This window comes from Gobio gobio (genome assembly GCF_949357685.1).
Source record: "Gobio gobio genome assembly, chromosome: 16".
NCBI classification, from domain to species: Eukaryota; Metazoa; Chordata; class Actinopteri; order Cypriniformes; family Gobionidae; genus Gobio; species Gobio gobio.
In genome coordinates this window covers 22,542,969-22,567,426 of record NC_137109.1, presented here as the reverse complement: position 1 = coordinate 22,567,426, position 24,458 = coordinate 22,542,969, and the positions used below count along the sequence as shown (strand labels likewise).

General features: G+C 39.5%; 1 protein-coding gene across 16 annotated transcripts in view; it reads right to left on the bottom strand.

Annotated features, from left to right (window-relative positions):
* Positions 1-24,458, bottom strand: part of med12 (mediator complex subunit 12) — a 43,422-nt gene that overhangs the window by 16,415 nt on the left and 2,549 nt on the right. For 9 of the 16 annotated variants that reach the window (XR_013818124.1, XR_013818125.1, XM_079838375.1 and 6 more), the window contains exons 6-27: positions 15,462-15,572; positions 13,734-14,006; positions 13,502-13,648; positions 13,310-13,409; positions 13,092-13,228; positions 12,839-12,970; positions 12,604-12,730; positions 12,263-12,492; positions 12,111-12,170; positions 11,105-11,281; positions 10,644-10,788; positions 9,637-9,755; positions 8,412-8,555; positions 7,580-7,743; positions 7,341-7,472; positions 7,007-7,234; positions 5,227-5,371; positions 4,793-4,913; positions 3,305-3,415; positions 3,096-3,209; positions 2,659-2,822; positions 2,134-2,313 (exon numbers count right to left, since the gene is read on the bottom strand). Coding sequence is in view for 14 of the 16 variants with exons in the window: in XM_079838375.1 (XP_079694501.1) it covers positions 2,134-2,313; positions 2,659-2,822; positions 3,096-3,209; positions 3,305-3,415; positions 4,793-4,913; positions 5,227-5,371; positions 7,007-7,234; positions 7,341-7,472; positions 7,580-7,743; positions 8,412-8,555; positions 9,637-9,755; positions 10,644-10,788; positions 11,105-11,281; positions 12,111-12,170; positions 12,263-12,492; positions 12,604-12,730; positions 12,839-12,970; positions 13,092-13,228; positions 13,310-13,409; positions 13,502-13,648; positions 13,734-14,006; positions 15,462-15,572 (3,261 nt within the window). In the remaining 2 variants the exon portion in view is untranslated. The remainder of the gene's footprint in view (positions 1-2,133; positions 2,314-2,658; positions 2,823-3,095; positions 3,210-3,304; positions 3,416-4,792; positions 4,914-5,226; positions 5,372-7,006; positions 7,235-7,340; positions 7,473-7,579; positions 7,744-8,411; positions 8,556-9,636; positions 9,756-10,643; positions 10,789-11,104; positions 11,282-12,110; positions 12,171-12,262; positions 12,493-12,603; positions 12,731-12,838; positions 12,971-13,091; positions 13,229-13,309; positions 13,410-13,501; positions 13,649-13,733; positions 14,007-15,461; positions 15,573-24,458) is intronic. The other 7 variants (XM_079838374.1, XM_079838369.1, XM_079838364.1 and 4 more) reach the window with 1 other exon arrangement.

The following is a 24,458-nucleotide window of genomic DNA, read 5'->3' as shown; positions in this document are numbered from 1 at the left end:
CATCTCCACGTGCATGTCTACGCCGCGTGATTCCGTGTGTATGTCTACGCCGTGTGATTCCGCGTGTATGTCTACGGCGTGTGATTCCGCGTGTATGTGTACGCAGAAACGAACCATCATCTCCGCGTGTATGTCTACGGCGTGTGATTCCGCGTGTATGTCTACGGCGTGTGATTCCGCGTGTATGTCTACGCCGTGTGATTCCGCGCGTATGTCTACGGCGTGTGATTCCGCGCGTATGTCTACGGCGTGTGATTCCGCGCGTATGTCTACGGCGTGTGATTCCGCGTGTATGTCTACGGCGTGTGATTCCGCGTGTATGTGTACGGCGAAACGAACCATCATCTCCACGTGCATGTCTACGCCGTGTGATTCCGTGTGTATGTCTACGCCGTGTGATTCCGCGTGTATGTCTACGGCGTGTGATTCCGCGTGTATGTCTACGCCGTGTGATTCCGCGTGCATGTCTACGCCGTGTGATTCCGCGTGCATGTCTACGGCGTGTGATTCCGCGTGCATGTCTACGCCGTGTGATTCCGCGTGCATGTCTACGCCGTGTGATTCCGCGTGCATGTCTACGCCGTGTGATTCCGCGTGCATGTCTACGGCGTGTGATTCCTCGTGTATGTCTACCCCGTGTGATTCCGCGTGCATGTATACGGCGTGTGATTCCGCGTGCATGTCTACGCCGTGTGATTCCGCGTGTATGTCTACGGCGTGTGATTCCGCGTGTATGTCTACCCCGTGTGATTCCGCGTGTATGTCTACGGCGTGTGATTCCGCGTGCATGTCTACGGCGTGTGATTCCGCGTGCATGTCTACGCCGTGTGATTCCGCGTGCATGTCTACGCCGTGTGATTCCGCGTGCATGTCTACGCCGTGTGATTCCGCGTGTATGTCTACGCCGTGTGATTCCGCGTGTATGTCTACGGCGTGTGATTCCGCGTGTATGTCTACCCCGTGTGATTCCGCGTGTATGTCTACGGCGTGTGATTCCGCGTGTATGTCTACGGCGTGTGATTCCGCGTGTATGTCTACGGCGTGTGATTCCGCGTGTATGTCTACGGCGTGTGATTCCGCGTGCATGTCTACGCCGTGTGATTCCGCGTGCATGTCTACGCCGTGTGATTCCGCGTGTATGTCTACGGCGTGTGATTCCGCGTGCATGTCTACGCCGTGTGATTCCGCGTGCATGTCTACGCCGTGTGATTCCGCGTGTATGTCTACCCCGTGTGATTCCGCGTGTATGTCTACGCCGTGTGATTCCGCGTGTATGTCTACGCCGTGTGATTCCACGTGTATGTCTACTGGATTTATAAACATCCTAAATTATGTTTTTTTGAAAGTGTAAAAATGCAGAATGTTTCTTGTGATGGGTAGGTTTAGGGGCAGGGGCAGTGTGTGTGTGTGATGGGTAAGTTTAGGGGTAGGGGCAGTGTTTGGGGATAGAATGAAACGGCGTTGATAAACACGCTAAAAAGCGATTATGCGTCTTGATAGCACGCCAAAATGCCATAGCGAATTGGCATGTCACACATATGCCATTTCATGAGATCAGTCTGAAGAGTAAGTATATTAATTCTTTAAAATTTTGTGTCTTAATTTTTTCACTTGCAAGAGTTAAATTCTGGAGCTTTTATTTTAAAAACTGCAGGGAGATCTTTAAGTTTCTATGACAACAGATAGACAAATCCAGTGACATGCTGTAAACATGTCCACAAAATGTTGTAAAAAATAAAGTGAACTTGGTGCACATTGCATTCCCACATGCACTTTATAGTCACAGCACATGGAGAGATGGAGTTTGCTTCATTTACTGTGAACTGAGCCGCTCTGACACATGGAGCATGTCAGACTATATAGCCTACTTATTACATTAAATTACAGCCTTTTGTGAGTTGATGAGCACACAAGTGATATCGCAATTTTTGTTTGATTGACAGAGACAAAGTTAGAGATAAATATTATAAAATGTAAAAATACTTCTTTGGTTCATTAAATATTTATACAATGCAGTGTTTCCCATTTAAGTAATATTTAAATTTATTTCAATGAATGGTTTAGATGTTAACCTCAGCATAGAGTTGGGAATATCTAAAAATTCACCCAATACTACTACAAAAAGCGTGTGACCTGCAGGATGCGTTTGATGCGCTGCCTCTGAGGATTCTCGCCCTCCTCGCTGTCCAGCTGCCTGTGTGGGTAACAGATGAGCTGCAGTAACCGCTGAGCCTGGATGTTCCCCAGCACTGGATCCTGTAGTGCACTGCTGTCCTCCGACAGAGACTTCAGACACCGCTCGCCGACCCACTCCTGAAAGAGAGAGAAAAATCAGCTAAAACTTCTTAAATGAAAAAACACCTAATTTACAATGGAAATGAGCAGCATGCCGCTGATATTGATCACTTTTGGAGTCTTAGTTCATTACAGTGACGGAAACACAATTTGGGGTAATAGTGAGGCCACAAGTGACGTATTTTCACAAGATCTGGAAGATTACATCCTCGTTTTTAAGACAGCGGTTAGAACGTCACTCAAGAATGTGTTTCTTTGGCAAGGAAATTATTTTCACAACTTCAGTCTACTGATTTTATAATATAGATTATAATAGCTAAAATCTTTCCAAGGACGAGAATTTGATCCTCCTAAAATCATCACCTGCTGGCAGATGCTCTTCAGCACATACTTGGCGTAAACCACCAGACTGGCCGTTTCAATAGAGACGTTACGTCCTCCGGATTTTTTGGAGCCCATGTCATCCTCTCCAATGTCGTCCAATCCAGCAGGATGTGAGAAGCCTGAACCCTTCAGCTCAGCATCTCCTGGAAAAATAAACACACACTTTTAGGCACCCATAAATTCTGTATGCATAAACATCTAACCCTTCTCCAATTCCTCCGGCTTTTCTTCTCTTCTTTCGAGTTATTCACCAAAATCATTTAACACAAGCCTGTTTCTTAAACCTTTACTGGTTCTCGTTTTGCTTTCTGATCACTGGATACAGTTAAAGCTTCTGTATGATCACCAATACTTGTTATTCTCCCCGTTTGAGTGGTTAAAACATGAATGCACAACAGAAAAGTACTCAGTCTCACCCAGCATGAAAACAGCCTTTAACACAGCAAACACGGCTCCCACCACAATGCTGTTCTGAGAAGCAGCCAGCAAGTGTCGGTCGCAGGACGATCTTATGCCCACTGTAGATTTGTCTGTGGACAAAACGTTATATATATAAAAAAAATAGCAATAGTGTTTCGAGTTGTTCAGGTGGGATGTGTAGGGGAGAGTGTGAGTTCTGCGTTACCTGATTTGGTGCCGTCTTGTGGGCAGGGGTTGCGCTGTGGGGTTCTGAACAGATGAAGCAGGATCCTGCAGGTTAGTCTGGCTCCAGGTTCTGAATCCTGCTCACTACATGCTGCACACACACACATGAACATGTCACAAGCAGAGTTTTCCATAAAAAGGCACTAGCCTCAAAACATGACCCCATCATTTCTGGCTCACAGCTGCATGTGCAAAATAGGCTGAGCACAACTGCAAACCGCCACACAGACACCTGTGACTCAAACGACCAGGATAAATAAACACCCTGGCAAAAGAATCCCAAAAGGATCCTCAGACTTGATTTAAAGTGTTAGTCAACCAAACACAAAAATGCTGTCATGAATTGCTCACCCTCATGTTGTTCCAAACTGAATGACGCCACTGTTGAACTCAAAAGGCGGCTCATAGAATGTTGATACATAGAGCTCCTCATATATTGTAAATGAAAGATCAAACGTGCATGCTTGACGCGTAAAGAACAAACCTCATTTGTTCTCACACATTCAGCAAGAACATCTGAGCTTCTGTTAACCACATTTGATGAGCTCTATGTATCAATGTCTAGATGTGAATAAAAGCTTAAAATTAAATCTGCTTCTCATATAAAGTAATTTTGTCTCTTCAGAAGGGATTACTTGGATTACACCACTTGATTCATATGGATTTCTCTTACTTAAAAGTTTTGGTTGCGTAGATTCTTTCAAAAGAATGAAAGAATATATATATAAAAAATTCACCTTCATTGGTGATTCAAAGATGAATGAAAGTCTTCTGGGTTTGGAATGACATGACAGTAAGTAAATGGCAATTTTCAATTTTGGGTGAATTCTTCCTTTAAAATCTCACACAGTTACCATATGGCTTCAGAAGACTTGAAACATGGTACACAAATTATATGGACTATTTTTATGAATTGTGTCAAATTTCAGCAGCTCAAGTTTCCATTATGAAAAACAGCACTCAGCACATTTTGAAAAATATCATGGAAGTCAAACAGGTTTGTAATGACATCCATCAGGGTTATTAAACAACAACAGAATTAATTTAGTGAAAATGATCCCTCTAAACTGACCCGAAGGAGACATGGAATTTCACAAAATCAGTGACCAAGTATGTGTTCCCATTTCCCACATCCTGACATGCTCCTTCTCTAAATATACACCACTTTTCAACAGCATCATTCGGTCTCATCTCATCATTCTGCCGCCCTGAATAGCTCCTTGTGTGGTGAGCCAATCAGAGACCGACAGAGAGAGAGACTGTGGGCAGCAGAAGCAGCTCTATGGCTCCAGGATACACAGCAGTGCGGCTAAAGATAGAGCTTTCCAGTGTGAAATGCGGAGACATCAAACAGGCAGGCAGTTAGTACTGACATCTCTCTGAAGTCTCTTATAGAACTGTGAAAATTAAAACCTGCACTTATATGGTAGGTGGTTGTGGCATAATGGGAGCCTGTGGAGAGCCGTACCTGCATTCAGGAGGGAGGGGATGGCCACACAGCGCACCAGATCCTCTAGCAACAAACACTGCCGAGCTATCAGGATGGCAACGAATGTCGCCAGCGAGTCATGGAAAGAAAGATCACTCACCTGCCAAAGAGAAAACGTATGCAGTTATCACCAATAACGGTCAATCATCCAGAGACATGCCACAAAACATGACCAAAAACGCATTTTAGTCATATCATTACAATGATGGCACAAATATGCACAAACAGCAGAAAACATACAAGTGTGGTGACATTTATTGTTGTTTGGCGAGTTTTTACAGACGAAATCAATACGAATCCAAGCAATCGGAAATGTCACGTGAGGGTGAAATATTTCTCCATGCAGAATTTACAACAACAAGTTCATATTGATCGAGCTTTTAGGGGGTTACTCAATAGATGTTGTGACTCACGTCAACGTTGCAGAGTAGATCGTTAAAGCCGCAGTTGCCGTTGTTGGAAGAGCAGCAGAGAGCCTTGAGCACTCCCAACCACTCAGCACTGAGAGAGCGACAGTACGCCGTCAGCTCCGCACACAGGATACCAATATCATTCACCCTGAAACAAACCACACAACATTTTGCTCACCATAGAGACAGTTACTGAAAATGCTTATGGAGGATTATGCTGCAGGACTTGGCTGTCGGAATTCACCCCCTAGTGGCAGTCGCACAGAACTTTCATTACGATCGTACAAAGCAGCTCGTTCTCACGGTCTCTGAAAACCCTATTATTTCTTAACTCTTGAATCATACCGAGACGTCAATAGGAAATATAAAGCTTGGAAGAGAGTAAGCAAGATTGCCGGTCTGTCAGGTGTGTTTTGTTTGTAATTTCAAATTTAAAGTTTATGCTCCTATGCTAATGTCAAATGAACTAGCATGAAAAGTATTTGGTGTAATGCATTACTTATGAATAAACTAAAAGTAAAGTAAAGGATTACTCTTAATTTTTTACATCTTAAATTTAATTAGTCACTTCTGATGTAATTGCATTAGATACTGTATAGACTATAGAACAATTCTTTATAAAAATACTGGATTTAATATGTAAAATGAATGCATGCTAAAATTAAGTTAACGTGATTTACATAGTTATGTAATTGTGTTTAAACTTAACAGTGGATGAGTGCAGGAAAAAGTGGAGGGATCTCCTTGATGTTTTTGTCAATTAAATTAATAATTTATTACTAATGTATTAATAACCATGCATTTTATAAAGTGTTTGTGATCAAGTTAAACAAAAAAGTATTAATAATTCTGAACTTGCGCACACTGATTTTATTGGACTGCATTGGAATACATCACATCCGGTCGGCGAGTCGCATGCGGTGAAGTCCTTCAAGTTTAAATATTTGAACGCATCCGGTACTATTGCTCCACGCAGTGGCAAGGCGGTATCAGGGCCCAATTATTACAATAATCGTCATGGTCATTTTAATGGTAACAACACATTTTTCTAGTTTTTTTTCTAACAACTAATTGGACAATCATTGAAAAAATTTTACTGTATTTTTTTTTTATGAACACAGACTTCTCATTTTATCAAAAAACGCAGAGACTGTAATGGCTTATTACTCAAAATCAGTATATTATATTATTATATATGTGTGTGTATTGCATATTTGTATATTTTGAATTAGCCTTTTTTTTGTATTTTTAAATTTGTATTTAATAAAAAAATAGCAAATGTTCTGTTATTGTTTTATTATTATTATTTAATATAACTATTTGTGTTTAATTTAAATTATTAAATTGATTTGTTCTTGAAATGTATTTATTTACAATTTTTGGGCATGTTTACAATTCGGTAGTTCGGTTTGCCTGGTCCAGACCAAAAAAGAAAGATTCAGTGTTCACATTGGCATTTTAATGCCAAACCTAAAGGCATAGGGATATGTTCACAACCTGATTGGTTGGCTTTTATTATGTATATTTTGCAACTTACCGAACATCCAAAACAATGCTGTGCTCAGGGCTAAATGTGCTCGTTTGTATGCATATGATGGTATTTTGACCAGCTGAGAACTGGTGACGTGCTTATAAAATATGTGAGAGTCAAAACAGTTCTAATTTCGTTTTAGTTTAGGTAACCCTAACCTAACCCTTCAAGCTTTATTTCAATGAACAACAATGTTTTTAATAGTTTTAGTTAGCGATGATAACCCTGCTTAAAACATAATCAGGTGCCAACCTCTCAGGATCACGATGGTCCACGCACACATCCATGAGCACGTTACACACAAAGCTGTAGCGGTTAGCTGGGCTGTCGTTGAGTATCTTTCCCACCATGGAATGGTTGAGATTGTGTGCGGTAGGATTAGCGATGGCATCGATCATGAACATCTGATCCCACAGCATGTTGGAGTCTGATGGGTCAATGTTATAGTAGATGGAATTCTTTACCTTTGAGCAGAACTCACTGTGGGAATTCACACAAAACCAGAAACCATTAGAGAGGAATGCCACCAAAATCACCAGGAACATGGAGATACATTTAAAAAGTACTCACAGTTCATTGCTCTCACCTGAAAATCTCTCCAAACTTGCTCTTTAGGTGACTGCAGGAGGTATAGAGGTCGTAGAGATAGGCCAGGATACAGCGTTCAGCTGAGGAACAGTCTGCAGGGTTCACGCCAGACTTGACTACAATCCGCAGCCTGCCGAGCACGACACCATACATTCATCACTGTCCAAATAGCCTAACGTCATCCCAAAAGACGTTTTTGCACTGTCCTATCGAGCAGTAGACATTAATATGACGTACCCATCAAAGACTTGTGCAGTCTGGTCAGGGTTGAGGATGAGGCAGGAGTGGTATCTCCGCAGAACGGCCACAATGCACAGACAGAGACCTGTAGTGTAACTGCCTGCCAGGTTGGAGGATTTCAGCAGGAGTTCTGCTTCCACCAGACTCAATTCATTCAGCAGCTACATGACCAACACACACTGAGGTTAATCACCAATATACAAAGCAATAATGCTTTCCTTCACAAGCACTACTAAATATAATTTAGAGGTTATATACAGTATTAAATTTAAGGCCGAAATCGAAGAATGAACTGGTGTGATGTAATTTCAAACAAAATCAAGCCAGAAACAGTTGGGGGAAAAAAGCTTTGGTGGACACACGGCCTAAATGAAGGATATTGCAGTGTGTATTTATTGGGGCCTTCAGACTTCCAAAAAGACATATATATTACACACAGGATCCCTATTACACAGCGTTTTAATGTATACATACATGCTGAATTCGGAACCGCATACTAGCATACTATTCTTATTAATCCCGCCATTGAAAGATATGGTAAAAAAATAATAATAATAGTAGGAGCAGTGTGCAAGTAAGTGGTTCCGAATTCAGCAAATGTACCTGTCAAAAGTTTGGTGATATTTTTTTTTTTTTATGGTAATTATAATAAATGTTTCTTGAGCAGCAAATATTACTATTTTTACTGTATTTTTGATTGAATAAATGCAACATTAATGAGCAGAAGAGACTTCTTTCAAAAACATGTATGTTTCCAAACATTTGACAATTACTGAACAACTCCAAACACACAGTCAGAGAGACAATATTTTGGGATGAGCTCTCATACCTGTATAGCAAAGTCAATGAGGCCGCTTATATTGAGAGAGTACTCCATGAGGTCAAAGATGAACTGGATGTGTTGGACCAGTGGGAGGTGATAGGACATCCCTAAGGCAAAGCTGGTGATCTGCTCCAGAACATTCCTGGACACCTGTGAGAACCCAAACACACCAGTATAGCCTGTTTTATGGCTGCTTGATTATAATAATAGTCAAGATTATTTTGGTCAATTCTTTAATCATATAACACAATGCTTTAACAAGTTTAATAAATAAACAAGTTTTTCAAATCTAAAATTAGATTTATCAGACAGCCCTAGCCTATTTGAACATCTGAAAGTACATAAAAATAAATTACATTTGGTTAAGGGCATGATTTACAGAGAATAAGGATTTAAATCAGTAAAGGCAGTCGGGAGGAGCCAATGCTAGTTGGAGTTGACAGATTTAACAGAAAATCGCAGAGTATGATGGGCCTTTTAGCCTCAGACTATGAATCTGTCCAGTGAGATATCAAACATGTTATATTTTGAGCTGATTTTAGAACAAATCGTTTTCATTTGTCATGCGTCTCCATGGTACGGCAGCAAAGTTCCTTGATATTACTCGCAGGAATGAGAGTATAGTTCTTAGCCATATCGGTCTAGAAAATCGCAACTTTTCATTTTCCATCGGTCTTAGTACACGATGTAACTATAAACATCAGAACATGTAAATAGGAAAATGTTGGCTTTATTATGTTACTTATTGAGCAGTAGGCTAGCTGGAGCCGTTTATCTCCAGTCTTTGTGCTAAGCTAGGCTAGCGGTGGGTGCGTCAGACAGAGTTATGGCACGCACGGAGATGAGAATGGTATGTATGGACTTATCTAACTCAGTGAATAAGCTAAAGGGGGATACGGTGAATAAGCTAAAGTCCCAAAAGGTTGGCGTGTTCCTTTAAAGATAAAAATGATCTGCTAACCAAGCAGAAAGACCAACCATTGACTACCATAGTAGGGGGAAAAAATACTATGGTAGTCAATGGTTGCTCTCGCTGCTTTGTTACAAACATTTTTCAAAATCTCTTAATTTGTGTTCAGCAGAACAAAGAAACTCATACAGGTTTGGAACAACTTGAGGGTGAGTAGATGATGACAGAATTTTCATTTTTGGGTGAACTATCCCTTTAAGACACAAACCCGTGGGAAAAACAAACAGACCACAATAGTTCATTCATTCAATTCAGGCTGACCTGAGAGGTGACCTGGTGCTGGTCAAAGTGTGAGAGGTGCTGGAATTTAGAGAAAATGTCTTCAGCAGTGGGAAAGGCCTCAGGTTTACTCCTCTTCCTCTTCTGGCCTTCCTCACCTCCTGAGGAAAGAAAACAAAAGACAAAAAACAAAAGAATAGACAGCACATGAGAGAGAGCATGCACCAACAATGGGCTATGAGCCTTAACAGAATATCAGGAAGATGAAATATGGAGATTGTTATCTTAAAAAGTGCCCTCATCCAGCATCCATCAGTCAACCACTGAGGTCACTGTCAAATGGTTTTTCAAATGAAAAGCGGCTGGATGGGTGATTTATTCACGACAGGTCAGTGTTCTGTGCCGTGCTTGAAATAGTAATAGCAGTGGGTTGAGCCATTTAATGTCAGGACCAAGGCAACACTTAGTCTGCTTCGAGGGAAATAATGGGATGTTCAATTACACCTCTATTAAAAAAGTAAAAGCAAAAGCAGGGCTGCTCTTTCTGACCGAGTCGGCAGCTAAGCTTGAATATAATAAGTCAATGATTGCTATTAGCATTGAAATGGGGCTACAGCTATGAATATTCAATGACAGCAACAGAGGTTCAGAGCCATGAAAGGCTATTAATAACAGAGGAGAATGGAAAAGAGGAGGGGGGGGGGGGGTACTAATGAAATTGAGTACTAATGACAAACTGTCTCTAAGAGGAGAGATGGACCTCCAAATGTGTCACTCCAGAGCCGAAAGGTGAAGATTAAGTACATAAGACTGATTGGGACTGTCACCATGCAGCACAAATAATTTGTGCTACATCCCACGGCAATGGAGAAAGCAGATATTCGAAAGAGTGATTCGAAAAGATTCGTCCAAAAAAAGAGTCAACTTTTGTGAAACTATTCCTTTAATATAACTTTGCACTTACATTTTCAGAGGAACGACTGATATAGTTAGTCATCAAAATCTGTTCATGACTTAAGGGTTGGTTTGAGTTGTGTTCATTACCGCACCTGTCTCTGCTGTACTCTTGCGGTTGAGAACCTTCAGGATGTCTTTGGTGATCTTCTTGATGGCGTGGCGAGCTTCATCTCGCTGCTTGCCTACTCCATAGAGAACCACCAGACGCTGATTGCACTCATGACTCGCGCTCTCCTCCTAAACAACCAAGATATATTTTTTCAGGATTCTTTTATAAATAAAAGTTCAATCTTTTGTAACATAAGTGTCTTTACTGTCACATTTGGATCAATTGGATGCATCCATGCTGAATAAAATTATTAATTTCTTTCAATACAGAATTGTATAATAATAAAAGACAGCACACTATTGCCAATGCACTCATCAAAATGTAAATATTTTCATTTTACCTAAAAATGTGTGTTCTTCACATGACTTGTCAGCTTTTAAATAATACTAAACAGGGAGCAAATGACTTAAAACAAAATTTCCCATGAATCCTCAATGTGCTCACCTGAGGAATGGGGAAGTGGGTGGCGTACTGTATGTGGCGAGGCTGCTCGTAAACCAGGGGGAAGGCCGGGTCCATGCCCTTATCCTTGGCAGTGTTTTTGCTCTCCTGCTCAGGGGCAGGTTTCTCCGGTGAAGGGCTTCCCTTCGACTCACAGTGCATTGGAGGAGAGAACATCTGCTGAAGGTTTAGACAATGAGCGGGTTTACATGTACGTTCTTAACCTGATTACGCTTAAGCCGACAATGCACGTGCTCATGTAAAATGCGCTAACCCTTTTTCCTTTATTGGAGTAAGGTCATAAAACGTTTAAGCATAAACCAATCATCACCAACGGCATTTTCACCCAGCATATTACAGCATTAACCTGCTTTCTGTTGACAATTGTTTTTTTATATATATTATTTGCCCTACGGATGAGACGTTAAACCGAGGTCCTGACTCTCTGTGGTCATTAAAAATCCCAGGATGTCCTTTGATAAAAAGTAGGGGATAAAGTGCAAGCGCTTTGAATACCCAGAAAACACTATATAAATGTAACAAATTATTATTATTATTATTATGTGTGACCGGACGTGTCCTTACTGTAGATTTAAGCGCTCCAGACAGAGCGAGGGTTTTGCAGTAAAGGAGGAGGACATTTTTCTTTATCTTTCTTGACCCCAAAAAATTATAAAATTGCTTTGAGCAGCAGAAAAAGAGGTACAGGCTAAATGCTGCATGAGTAACTGCATGAGAGGATAATTACGTTTTGACATCACTGCTGGGAAATAACCTGATTTATTAATAAAGTCTTGTAAACGTGGTTTACTTGCGTTGTCGGGTTATTGGTTTGTATGTAAACCCAGACAGCAGGTAATTTCAATAAGCTGATTTTGGCAAGTTCTCAGCATACTGGTGTGCATGTAAACATGCTCAATGATGCATTTAATAATTAACCTTGGTTAGCAAACATCAGGTAACATCACCATTACAAAACAGACATGTGTAGTGAAACACTCTCTCCAACCTCATCAAAGTTAGCGCTCGAGTTGTGATCCATCTCCATTGATTCTGACATACCAGTATCCTAAAAAAACAAACAAATTAAAGCATTAAAGATTAAGACTGTGTCCATCCAATTCTATTACACGGTGACTGAAAAACAAATAAGCGACTTGCCTCAATTTTAACACTGCTTCCTGCATCCTGCTCTTTGCGCTCTGATTCGTCAGAGGGCTCGTCGCTGGGAGAACGTGGGCGGGGCAGATGGGAATCGGAGGCCAGGTCACCCCGGGAGATGAGGGTGCACATGTAGATGTTGTGTGAGAAGACATCATGACGGATGAGCTCGCAGAAGAGCAGGACAAGATTAGAGAACTCCACTCGCTCACTCTCGTTCCCGGGCTCAGCTTCACAGACACACAAAGGCAAAGATTCAGTTCATTTATACTTAATTTAAAAGTATAATCCATCCCTAAAGCCGTTAATAGAATCCTATGGACACTGATATATTGACTCACTGAGCACAGGGGCTTGAGTGTCCAGGAACTGCAGTAGGACGTCCTGGAACACAGGCAGTGTGGCAGTAGACAGAGACCCTGATGACACGGAGCCTTTCTCATCTACAACCTCTGAATCGCCACACCTCTAAAAACACACACAAAAACTGTCAGAAGTGAACTGTGCAGTTGGACACTATGAAACCATTTTCATAAATGTAAAATAATGTTTAGTGTATTTGGTTCCCAGCAGCACCTCTGCCTCAATCTCTGTCTGTCTCTTCTCCAGGAGTTTGGCCACCACCATGGCCCTGTGCGGCCCTGACCTTTTACAGGAAACAGCCCACTCACACAGCAGGGTCACCACCGCATCGTCGTCTGGACTCATCTACAGTTACCAGCAAATTACACAATGTTAAACATCAAACTGAGCTCAACATTGTTATTACACATTAATACCGTGATTATTATAATAAAGAAAAAACTAATCAAAACACAGTTGTCTTTACCTCGTGTCCATCTTTGCTCTGACCTGAGCCAAAGATCCGGTTATACAGCGAATCCAGGGAATTGCTAAAGTCAGACTTCTCAAAGCTGTGGTTATCCAAAACCTCCAGTGTATGCAGAACCCGGCTGATGGTAAAACCTATCGGACACAACCCAGATTATATATTTCACAGGCTCTACCAAAACAAAATAAGATATGGAAGACCTCACTCATGCCCACCTGCTGTGGTTTCCTGACACTTGTCGAAGGACCAGCGGAACTCCACAGCCTGTCCTCTCTCTTTGATCTGGTCTTCAATCTCCCTCACCTTGGCCCGAACCTGAGACACATCACATTCCTTTAGACAAACACACTAGATGAATTGCGAGATTACTAGGTGAGGATCAGATGTAAAATCAACTGAAATCAAACCTGCTGGTTAAAGGTGCTGGTGCCCCCCGGCATGGGCAAGTTAGAGGGGGCGATTGGCAAGAGGTCTAACGGGGAGCCGGTCTTATTACGGCTATCTGTCAGTGAGTAGTGCCAGACCAGAGCGCTGGGGCAACATAACACGATACTCTACAGAGGGACAAACAGAATGAAACCGACGTCAAAAAAACTGAAAGACAGGATTCAGAGAAATGAAGCTGGAATGACACAGTACCTGCAGCATGCAGCTGAGTCCAAACACCACGGGCCTGTGCTGGGGGCAGATGTAGAAGTCTGTGAAGGGGGTCTGGGGCTGGTTGCCCCCTGCAGGCTGGGAGGTGGGGGTGGGGGGCAGAGCGTTCCCTTGCTGTGCTGAAATGCTGTGGGCCGGGTGCCCGCCAGGGCCCGGACCGAGACTGCCATCGCTCAACAGCAAATTGAGCCGGCGTGTGCAGAAATACGCCAGCCGTCTAGATAAATAGGCTGACTGCACAAACTCCCCCGAGTACTGAATGAAATAATGGCAAAAGGGTCAAAACAATCACACTCCATTCAGAAAATGACCATGTCAAGACTGACCAAATCTTTTATGGGTTCTTTGCCTTGATTTTAAGAGAAAAATCTGCAGAATTCAGTGGAATTCATTGAAATATGATAAGTTAAATTGAAATGCAATAAAATATATAGTGAGTAAATCTATAAAATCTGTCTTTGATATAAACTCTAAAACTGAAACGACTATTTTAAATCAGCTGACACTTTTGAAAATATTTTTTTTAACAATTTCCTCATGGAATTACACCCACTGCAGTCCAATCCGGGTAATCATAATCATTGTTAACTTAAACCAAAACTATTACAAACACAATTTATATTATTGAAAGTAAAAAAACATTAACAGAAAATAAAATAAAAATAAAATTTCAGATAGTTGAACATTTTTAATTTTGCTGTTGTTAAATAAAGTACTAAAATAAACTAAAACCAACATTAAAAAACTATAGACATTTTTTTTTAAAAGACAAAAAGAGAGATGGAGACAACAAAATTACAAAAACGTAGAAAATATAAAAATTGTACATGATTGACAGATGCTGGCATGTCAAAAAACACACGTGTTTGATCGACATCTGATCCAGGGGGAATATGAATGTTTTTTTTCTTCAAAAACAGCGCTGAAAAGACAGCAGTTTCTCCCTGAAGTTGGAGGGCAAGCGCTAATTCATTAAGCCACATCATTCTTAAGCCGCATCAAAGCGGCCACTTCGAGGATATTGACAAGAAAACTGTGCGCCAGTACGTAGCCGAAAGAAAAAAAATGATGGGTCTTGCTGGTGGGTAAGTTCAGCTCTTTGGCTTCCTTCAGATGGATGGCGGCTCTTGTTATGGGCATTTATTTTTTCGGCTATGTACTGACAAAACTAGCCTGTCAGTTTCTTCGAAGCGGACACTTTTAGGACCACGGCAAGCTTTTCTTTGACTGCTACCATTTTTTGGGCTCGCCATCTTCTAACATTACACTCTGTAGTTCTTGGCTGCTTAATGAGAGTTCTTTGAGGACTCCGTTGCGTTTATCAGTCCGTTTACACGCGTTTGCCGCTCTCTATTGTTGCGGGTGTATTATTGACATGTAAAAGTTTAGATCCCGAATATAAGACAACCCCATTTTTTCAGATGTATTTCCAAGAAAAAACGTCTTATTGGTCTTACTTTCAGAACAATACGGTATTTGAAAAAAATATTGACAAAAACTACAATAGTATATCAATGATACCAAGATAAACCAAACTTTTTATTGGTAGATGAAAGAATAATCAAATTAGCCAATTAGTTATGTGCAATCAATCCAAACGCATAGGAACAGGGTATGTGCAGAACTTAAATGCTTCCATGGAGGCCTGGATATGAGCAGTGAGCCTGCTGTATGTCAGAAGTCATGACTCGTCACACTACATTCACTGACCTGTAACAGGAGCGGCAGCAGCAATCGCAGAAGCTCATCCTCTCCAGGTCTGATCTTCTCAAAACACTCCAGCACCCAGGTGAGAAACTCATGTCTGTCTAACATGCCATCCTATTACACACATACACACAATAAATAATCCCATCCACAAAAACAATTGTCAGATGAATAATAAATGATAGTGGTATGACCAGTAATTTTACATCACATATCTTTCTCTATTCAACAACAATCGTATCATATAGCCATCATACTGTATATACACTACTAGTGATGCACCAAAATGAAAATTCTGGGCCGAAACCGAAAATTTAGGATGCACTTGGCCGAAAACCGAAACTGAAGCCGAAAATAGCTTCTTTTAAAAAAATGTATATACAATTTTTAACAATACATATAAATAATAATACCAAATAATATTATTCTTCAAGTTTTATGTTCCATCAAATAAAATTGTTTTTTAACAGTTGTGCAAAAAAAGATCCACAATTATATGAATAACTGCACACAAAATCACAGAATGGCAGTGCGCCTCTATTCTGCTGCTGCATGTAAACAATTTTTTACTTACATTTTAAATTGCTGTGCAAAACAACATATTGCAACTTTGGTGTCTAGTGTTAATTTTGTCACCTATTTTTAATTTAGTCTTAGTCTTGTGCCAAATGTATTGACACAGCACTGGAAGTATTGAGCGCTCCATGAACCACGGTGCGCTGCCGGGAGATGACAGGCTGGGAGCAACAGGAGTCTGAGACCTGTACTTGAGCAACAGCGGCAACTCTTTCGGAATATTTTGAACAGCTGAATATTAATCTCATGATGAGAAAGTAGAGACGATTGTAGACTAAATGAAGAGAGACTTTATCTTAGTTTTTATTTTATGCAAAACATTTTAGTCTCGTCCTTTTTCGTCAACAATAATGCATGTTAATTTAGTCTTAGTCAGCGTTTTTGGACATTGGGGCAGTCTCGTCATCGTCTCGTTTTCGTCATGGAAAAAAAGGTTGTTGACGAACATATTTAGTCTGGTCTCGTCTGACGAAATTAACACTCTTGGTGTCCTCATCTGAAACTTTAAAATACTTCCATACCGCTGACATGCCTAATCTTTGATATGCAGACGCGTGATAACAGCTCGATCATGAGTGAAACCTAAGCGCTTGCGCACGGATGGGAGGGCCAAGTAACATAAATTTTTTTTTTCGGCCCGAAACCGATAATGCCATTTTCGGCCGAACATTTTCGCCGGGCGAAATTTCGGTGCACCCCTATACACTACCATTCAAAGTTTAGTTTCAGAAAGATTTTTTTCAGGGATGCACCAATACCATTTTTTCAGAACCAATCCGATACCAAAAATTCTGAGTATCGGCCGATACCGATACTAATCCGATATCAGTGCAGTCTTGTTTAAAAATGTAATGTAGAATTTCTATACCTCAGTGTGTTGAACTGATAAATAACTCTTTTGTGTGTTAAACACAATCTACTAAATACAGACAACTTCATTATAAAGAAAAACAACAAATTAACAAATATATATAGATCACAATCTATGACAAAAATACTACTATAAACTAGATGGTGGATAAACTAGATTAGTGGATAATTCAGCAGAAAAAGTTACTCTAGAAAAAATCATGAGTGCACAATAATTGTATAAAATCTAAACATTTAGTGAAAAAAAAAAATTAGTGGGGAACAAATAAAAGTGAAATCTAGCACTAAATCTGGTAAAATGTTACACATTGTTGTGAAATACATTCGTGAAATACAAGTAAATATATTTATAGAATTAGGACCTATATACTAAGAAATTAAAAGACATTTATTTTAAATGTATAGCGCAGCTTTTTTAATGAGGCAGCAACATATTATAGAGCAGAACAAGAAAGGCTATTAATAATCTTTCATAGCACAAAAGTATTATAATATACACTTATGTGGATCCCATGCACAGGATCTGCCTGAAGCAACATGGAGTCACACGCTCCGCATTGAAAAGTTTAAAGCACAAAGGGAAGAGATATCGATGCATAGTGTATCTATTTATCTACGCAATATTTTATTGAGCCTTTTCTTTTAACAGTTTAAAAGTTCAGTTACTGTTCGTGTAAAGAACAATACAATCTCTAGTCCAGTGTTGTGATCTACAGATCAAGCATAATAACAGGAACATTGAATCATCTGGGAGAGTTTTATCGCGTTTTTGATATGCAGATAAAATTTACTTTTATTAACAACAGTAATGTGCAGAATAATAAGACACATAAGATCGGAACTGATGAACAGTGTGCAAACTAAGCACAGCTCAAACGAGTAGCGCGGTTCCGTTGCGCTTTTGTTTAGTTTGGCATTTGATGTTTCTCATATGTAACAGAAATGGCCGCTCTTATCAGAGCACTGTGGCACTTTGGTGGTTGCACCAGTGCAACCTCTAAACGACCATTTGATCGCAAGTCTGGAGCCCTGCATGTACTTCTGTAATAATTTGAATTAGAGGTCGACCGATAGTGGATTTTACCGATACCGATAACTAGGTTGGACCACACTTGCCGATAACCGATTAATCGACCGATAGTTTTTAAAATGGATACTGGATAAAAAAACATAAGTAAAACAGTGCTGACCTTTATAACAAGAAATAAAAAAACTGTACTGATCCATGAAAATGTGCTAAATAAAAACCTAAATATGAACATAAAAATGAGAAGTTCTAACAGAACAAATTCTTCTAAAATAATTTAAACATTAAAATATTACAGGTCAAATTTGTTTCTTTACCTATAACCTAGAAACATGCATTCATAGGTAACACTATGCAAGTCCCTATGCAACAAGGATGTATCAGCTTACATGAACTATATGCATTATGCATACATTTTTACAGCATGTATTAACATGAGCAATACAATTGTACCTTGATCACTCATGTTAGTTCATAGTGCATTAACCAAGGTTAACAGATAAAAATACAAATTCAAACTCAATTTAATGTAGAAATTAACATACTAACAATGAACAGTACTTCCACTGCATTTATTAACCATAGTTAATGTTACAAATGGAATCTTATTGTAGTGTTACCATTTCATACAAATCCAAACAGTCTGCTTTTTTAGAAGGCGATTATCTAATAAAAAACGTATGCGTTTCTGCTTTGCTTATGTTTCTGTCGGCAGCATCACGATACAGTTTGCTTTCTCACATCACTAATTTTATATGTGCAACATTTGGGTTGGACTTGCGTGTGTTTTTATCACATTGTTTTAACTGCTTGAGGCACTGCTAATGTTAGCGTCCTCTCAGCCTCGTTGACAAACATACACACTGCTGTTATTTCCCTGTTTATGCAGCATCTAGTCAAACAAGGATTTTTGTGTGCGTGTTGTAAATATAATTTATTCTGAAGAAATATTCTCAACAGTGTTCAATCAGCTTTGACATATTTAAATCTGCATATCTTTGATATTTTTACCTTTTATAAAGGGCATTTTTTTCATAATCTTATTAAATATAGGCTATGCTTCAGCTTTCAGTTTATATTTTTTTATTTGATCAATAAATTAAATTAGAATAATAAGACACAGCCCTACTATTACCAATCAAATTAAATAATTTACTCTGAAACATTACAACTGCATTAAAACATTTTATGAGATTGTTTGAAATAGTTTTGAATTTACAAATAAGAAAAGTTGGAAAGAATGTTTAAACATGAAAGTAAACCACCTGTAGGTGGCAGCAGGTGACCGTTTTAATGAGCGAGTCATTGAGTCGATTTGTTTAAACGGATGATTCATTCAAGAATGAGGCAGTCGTTTATGGATAGGTCATTGAATCTTTGATACAAACGATTCATTCAAAGCGCTGAATCATTCACTAACATTGATTTCACAACGAGAGGCTGCGTGAGCGTAAACAGCGCAACATTACCATCAGTTTATTATACATTAGGCTACATATTATTATCCACTATCGATCGCCACTTACGCTAAATGAATGCAGAATCATTCTTGCATTTTGATGATTCCCTAGTTTTTGTTATTGATGTTTTAATCTGCCTAATAAAATTCTCTTTCATTTGCCCCTTCAAAAATCCACTTGTCCCACAAATGTTCTTTAACTTGTAAGAATACACATTTAAGTGCTGTCAATATAAGTAATAATAACTCTTATAATATAAATTTTTCAAAAATCTTTTTATTCATTGATGTCCTGTGTCACAGACAGTCATACTGACTCAGATATAGACCTACCGCAGCTCGTATGTGAACACATCACACGCGGCTGTGTTGATGGCTGATTTAGTCACGTTCAGGAATGGTTAAACAGAACCAAATTAACATTATTATCACTGGTAAAGTTACCGCGTACCGGACATTTTCTCACCGCTTCCCAACTCCCAACACACACACACATCTGTGCAACTGTCATTGTACTGTAGCCTACGTCAGCGTTGCATTATTATCTCGTCCCATCTCACCAACAGTTTAATACTCGCACATCTAAACATAGTCAGAGAATGGCCTCATCTTTCTGATCGCATCAACGCAGTCGCATCCTCTCAAACTGCCCAATGAATCACTCAATTCTCATTGGCTACCTGCCAATGTGGCAGGTAGATTGACAGTCCTACCCGCCAATCGCAAAATTCACCTGCATTTGGCGCGTGGTTGGGTGGTCTGCAGTGCAGGCCCTGGTCAGCACTCTCCACTCAGCGCCGCCTGCAGCCTCACGTGTGAATGTAAACACAGTGAATTTTTATTTCCCCTCTAGAGGCCGCTCTCGTGCTATATAATGCCAGCAGAGCACACCCTTCTCAGAGCTTGTACTGTGTAACGACAGCGCACCCTTCTCAGCCGCTCCAGCAACGGACGGAACACGGAAAAACTATCGGTGTGGATTTTTGCCGATAACGATTGTTCCACCAATCAACTATCAAGGGCCGATTCATCGGCAAAACCGATGAATCGGTCGACCTCTAATTTGAATATTCGTAACATACACAACCATACTGTGATGTTCAAAAGACTGTTTGTGAAGCGGTTCATATACCTAAAGCCTACATGATAATTGGTCTCTCTGGCTCAGCGGCAGCGCAAACGCAGATCTGTATATTCCGCTGTGATTTTGTCAAAGGTTTAACAGACACAGGCGAATCGTTGTCATTTAGGAATGAGATTGTGTGGTTGTTTGAATTGAGATTGTGATCTTTTAATGATTCATCGTGTAGCTTTAGGATATTGCAGTATTTATTATAAAAGACTTATCCGTACAATTCATGTGTCCTCTTAATCTTTAATGAAAATAACTTCCCCTCCCACTTGCAGTGACATCTCTTCTCTGATGATGTGCTTAATGGTGGGAGGGCAGGACAACCTGTCACTCACATGAGGTCAACCAATAGCAAACCACAACCATCCAAACAATTCCCGAGCGACAAAATCAAGACCGCCCTACATTTGTTCTTGCTCGAGAAGCAGTTTCATTCAGATATATGTCACAATAGGGAAGAAACAGACGTTTCATGCCGACTGTAAATCAGACCTCACAAGTGGTGAAAAAAGGTGACATGTTTCCGAATTAAATATTTTGTAGGGGTGCCAGTACAAATTTGTGGTTTTAACATGTAAACGAAGCATTCTGGTGCACTCTGACAAGAAAATAAAGGGAAAAGACAACATTTGCTTTCAAATAAAAAAAAAACATTTACACTATAGCGCTGGGCATTGACACAAATTTCACAATTTGGATTTGATATTGATTCACATGGGGCCTATCAGGTAGAGTACATAGTAAATTGTATATACTGTACAATGTGTGTGTGTGTGGGGGGGGGTGTGTAATTATTTACACAATTATATATATTTATTATATATATATACACAATATTCTCAGTGTTATATCAGCTTTTATATACTTAAATCTGCAGTTATCTGGAGTTATAAAGGCCATTTTTTAACCTTATTAAATGTATGCATCTTTCATGTCAAATTCCTACATTTGATCAATAAATTCAATTATGATAATAAGACACTATAGGGCTGTTACCAATCAAATTAAATAATTTACACTGCAAAATTACAACTACAATAAATAAATGTTATGAGATTGATGTTTTAATCGTTTGAATATACAAATAAGAAAAATGCAATGATATATTAAACATGAAACTAAACCGCCAACAGGTGGCGGCAAGTGACCGTCTTAATGAGTGAGTCATTGACTACGTTTACATGGACAGCAGTAATCGAATTATTGACCTTATTCTGAATAAGACAATATCCTGATTAAGGTGTTTACATGAGTTGCTTTTAGAATATTCCATTCATGTTCCCGTTTTACATGTTATAGAACATAGCTCGATTAATGGTACGCCATTACGTCCCCATGCCACACTACGCTGTCCGAGGTCCAATCATAGCGAATCTTTCGTGGGTCTGTTAAAATCAATGGGGTCAGGCAACCCGCTGTAACTTTAACTGCAGGTGTAGCTGTTGGACAATGTTACTTTATAAAAGTGATTTTTATACTTTTTAATGTAATATATTTGTATGTATAAATATAGCTATACGTTGTTTTATTTTTGTAATATATAGTGTCTTTCAGTTTTTTTTAAGAGACACTGCCCCTCTTGCCTCATTCTTGACAGCCTACATTTCAAATAATAGCTTTGATTAATGATGAAAATGAAGGTTTCAAAATTGTGATTGTTTGGATTGTTTTTTTCTGCCTGAATGGCCATATGGCTCGCAGCCAAGCAAGACACACGCACCATAGCAACACGTCATGGCAACGACATTTCAGACTGACAGATACGTAAAACATAAACGGGACATTTGAGCGCTTTGTTACTGTTTTGTACGCGCTGTTATATTAATTATAATTCAAATTCTGTTTTATTTGTCACAATATTATTGATGATTGTTGAGAGGGTCACTTTTGATACATTTTTAAAAAGGGCAGGGGCTCCAGCCTCCAAAGCCCTTCTCTGCACTTGCCTAGTGTGTGTGTGTCCTGTCACAAAATGTGGCGAAAACTCCTACACGACGTTAATAGTCAGATTAAGGTGTGTACATGTCTACAATGCACTTCGATAATGCGACTAAAATAGGTATACTCCACATGTCTTAATTCGATTTGCGTTTAATAGAGTATGGCTTTAACCGGATTAAGGTAATTAGAAATCGCTGTTTACATGGTAGCTTCTTAATCAGAGTATTGTCTTAATCAGGTTAATATCGGGGTATTGTTGGCCATGTAAACGAGCGAGTCGTTCACTCAAACGATTCATTCAAAACGCTGAATCATTCAGTAACAAAACACAGCGCTGAGTGGAACCATTTTCGTCAGTGAAAGTGAACAAAAAAGCCAATGTTGTTTGTGTCTAAAATGTAAGTCACTTAATATTAACTAAGCTACTTGTTTATAGAACCACAAAATGCACTGTAACATTTGCAATCGTGATGACATTCAGCAAAACAGCTCGGGTTATTAACAATATCCTAAGTTATAAATGAAACTAATTTTTTTACCCCAGTATGTTTCTTCTAGGGCTGCTCGATTATGGAAAAAATCATAATCACGATTATTTTGGTCAATATTGAAATCACGATTATGTAACACGATTATTTCACATGACTTTGGGAATGTGTTGCATTTATTAAAAATAAACCTTTCAACAATTCAATTGAAATTGTAACATTTGTTTTACTTTTTTGAACTATTAAAATAAATAATATAACATATATTCAAATCAAAGTATAAAAGTATTCACGTAAAAATGATAACCACAAATAAATAAGATCAACAGTATGGTTCGGCTATGCTTTTCAGGTATGTCTAACATTAGTTTTCAGGTACAGAAATGTATCAAATGTAAAATAACATTGCATATTTAAGTGCATAAATTAAAGATTAATTCTATTAAACTTACAAAAGCTATTCAATCAAGAGCGGTGAGTGATGTCCTTGTCTTTTGTTGTTTGACATTAAACAGACGGAAGTAAAGGCTGCTGCCTCTTTAAGACCTAATGATACTGCCCCTTTAAGAGGATATGCGTCGTCTTTCTCGACTGTATAAAGTTTACTTAAGGCATATACAGACTATGTCTGCTAGGATACTCATCAATATGGACATGTTGACATACGTTTTGTGTGAGTTTGTCCGTTCAAGAGCAAGACTTGAAAGAGAACTCAATATTTGCGCGCTGTGAGACGCACATTTTCTCACAGCGCGCGCGTCTTCTCATTCGCGTCTTCTGGCACTAAACCCGGGTGAAGACGGCGAAATGGCAGCACTCGCATGCATTGAACAAAGTTTACAAAGAGAGAATTATTTGAAAAATATGAAGGAAAAAAAGGACGTTTACACGGCATCCCTGCTCTCGTCAGTTTTTGTTTCTTTATTAGATTGTCATAGGTCACTCTGTGTTTTTTCAAGTGGTTAAACAAATTCGTGATGTTCCCTTGCGTTGCAGTCACTACCAAATACCATGTAGCAAATCTTGCACGTAGCATGTTTCTGCTCGTCGTCTGATTCCTCGAAGCCAAACTGTTCCCAGACAACGGAGTTGGTTTTGCCTTTTTTGCTCACCAAACGCTGCTGTAACTGCCCTCCTTCTGCCATCTTTACTCGCGCCGAGTTTTTAAATTCCAGCGGATGATATGCACACGAGTCACGAGACTCGCGACCTGAGAGAGATTGTGGCTTCGGGAGGGGCGGATGAGCGCGTGTGCGTTTCATTCAGAACGCAAGACAAAATAAGAGTGTTCTTGCAAAACTGAACATGGCAAAATAATCGTTTTTTCTCGATTGTACTATTTTGGTGATCGTTGGGAGGCAAAATCGAAATCGAAATTCGATTAATTGCACAGCCCTAGTTTCTTCTGTGAGTTTAAAGTGGTGTTATGTTCATTTGTTTTGATTTCTCCACGAATGTCTGTCTCGGGCAGAGACTCAACGTGACTTTTGACCAGAAATACACTATC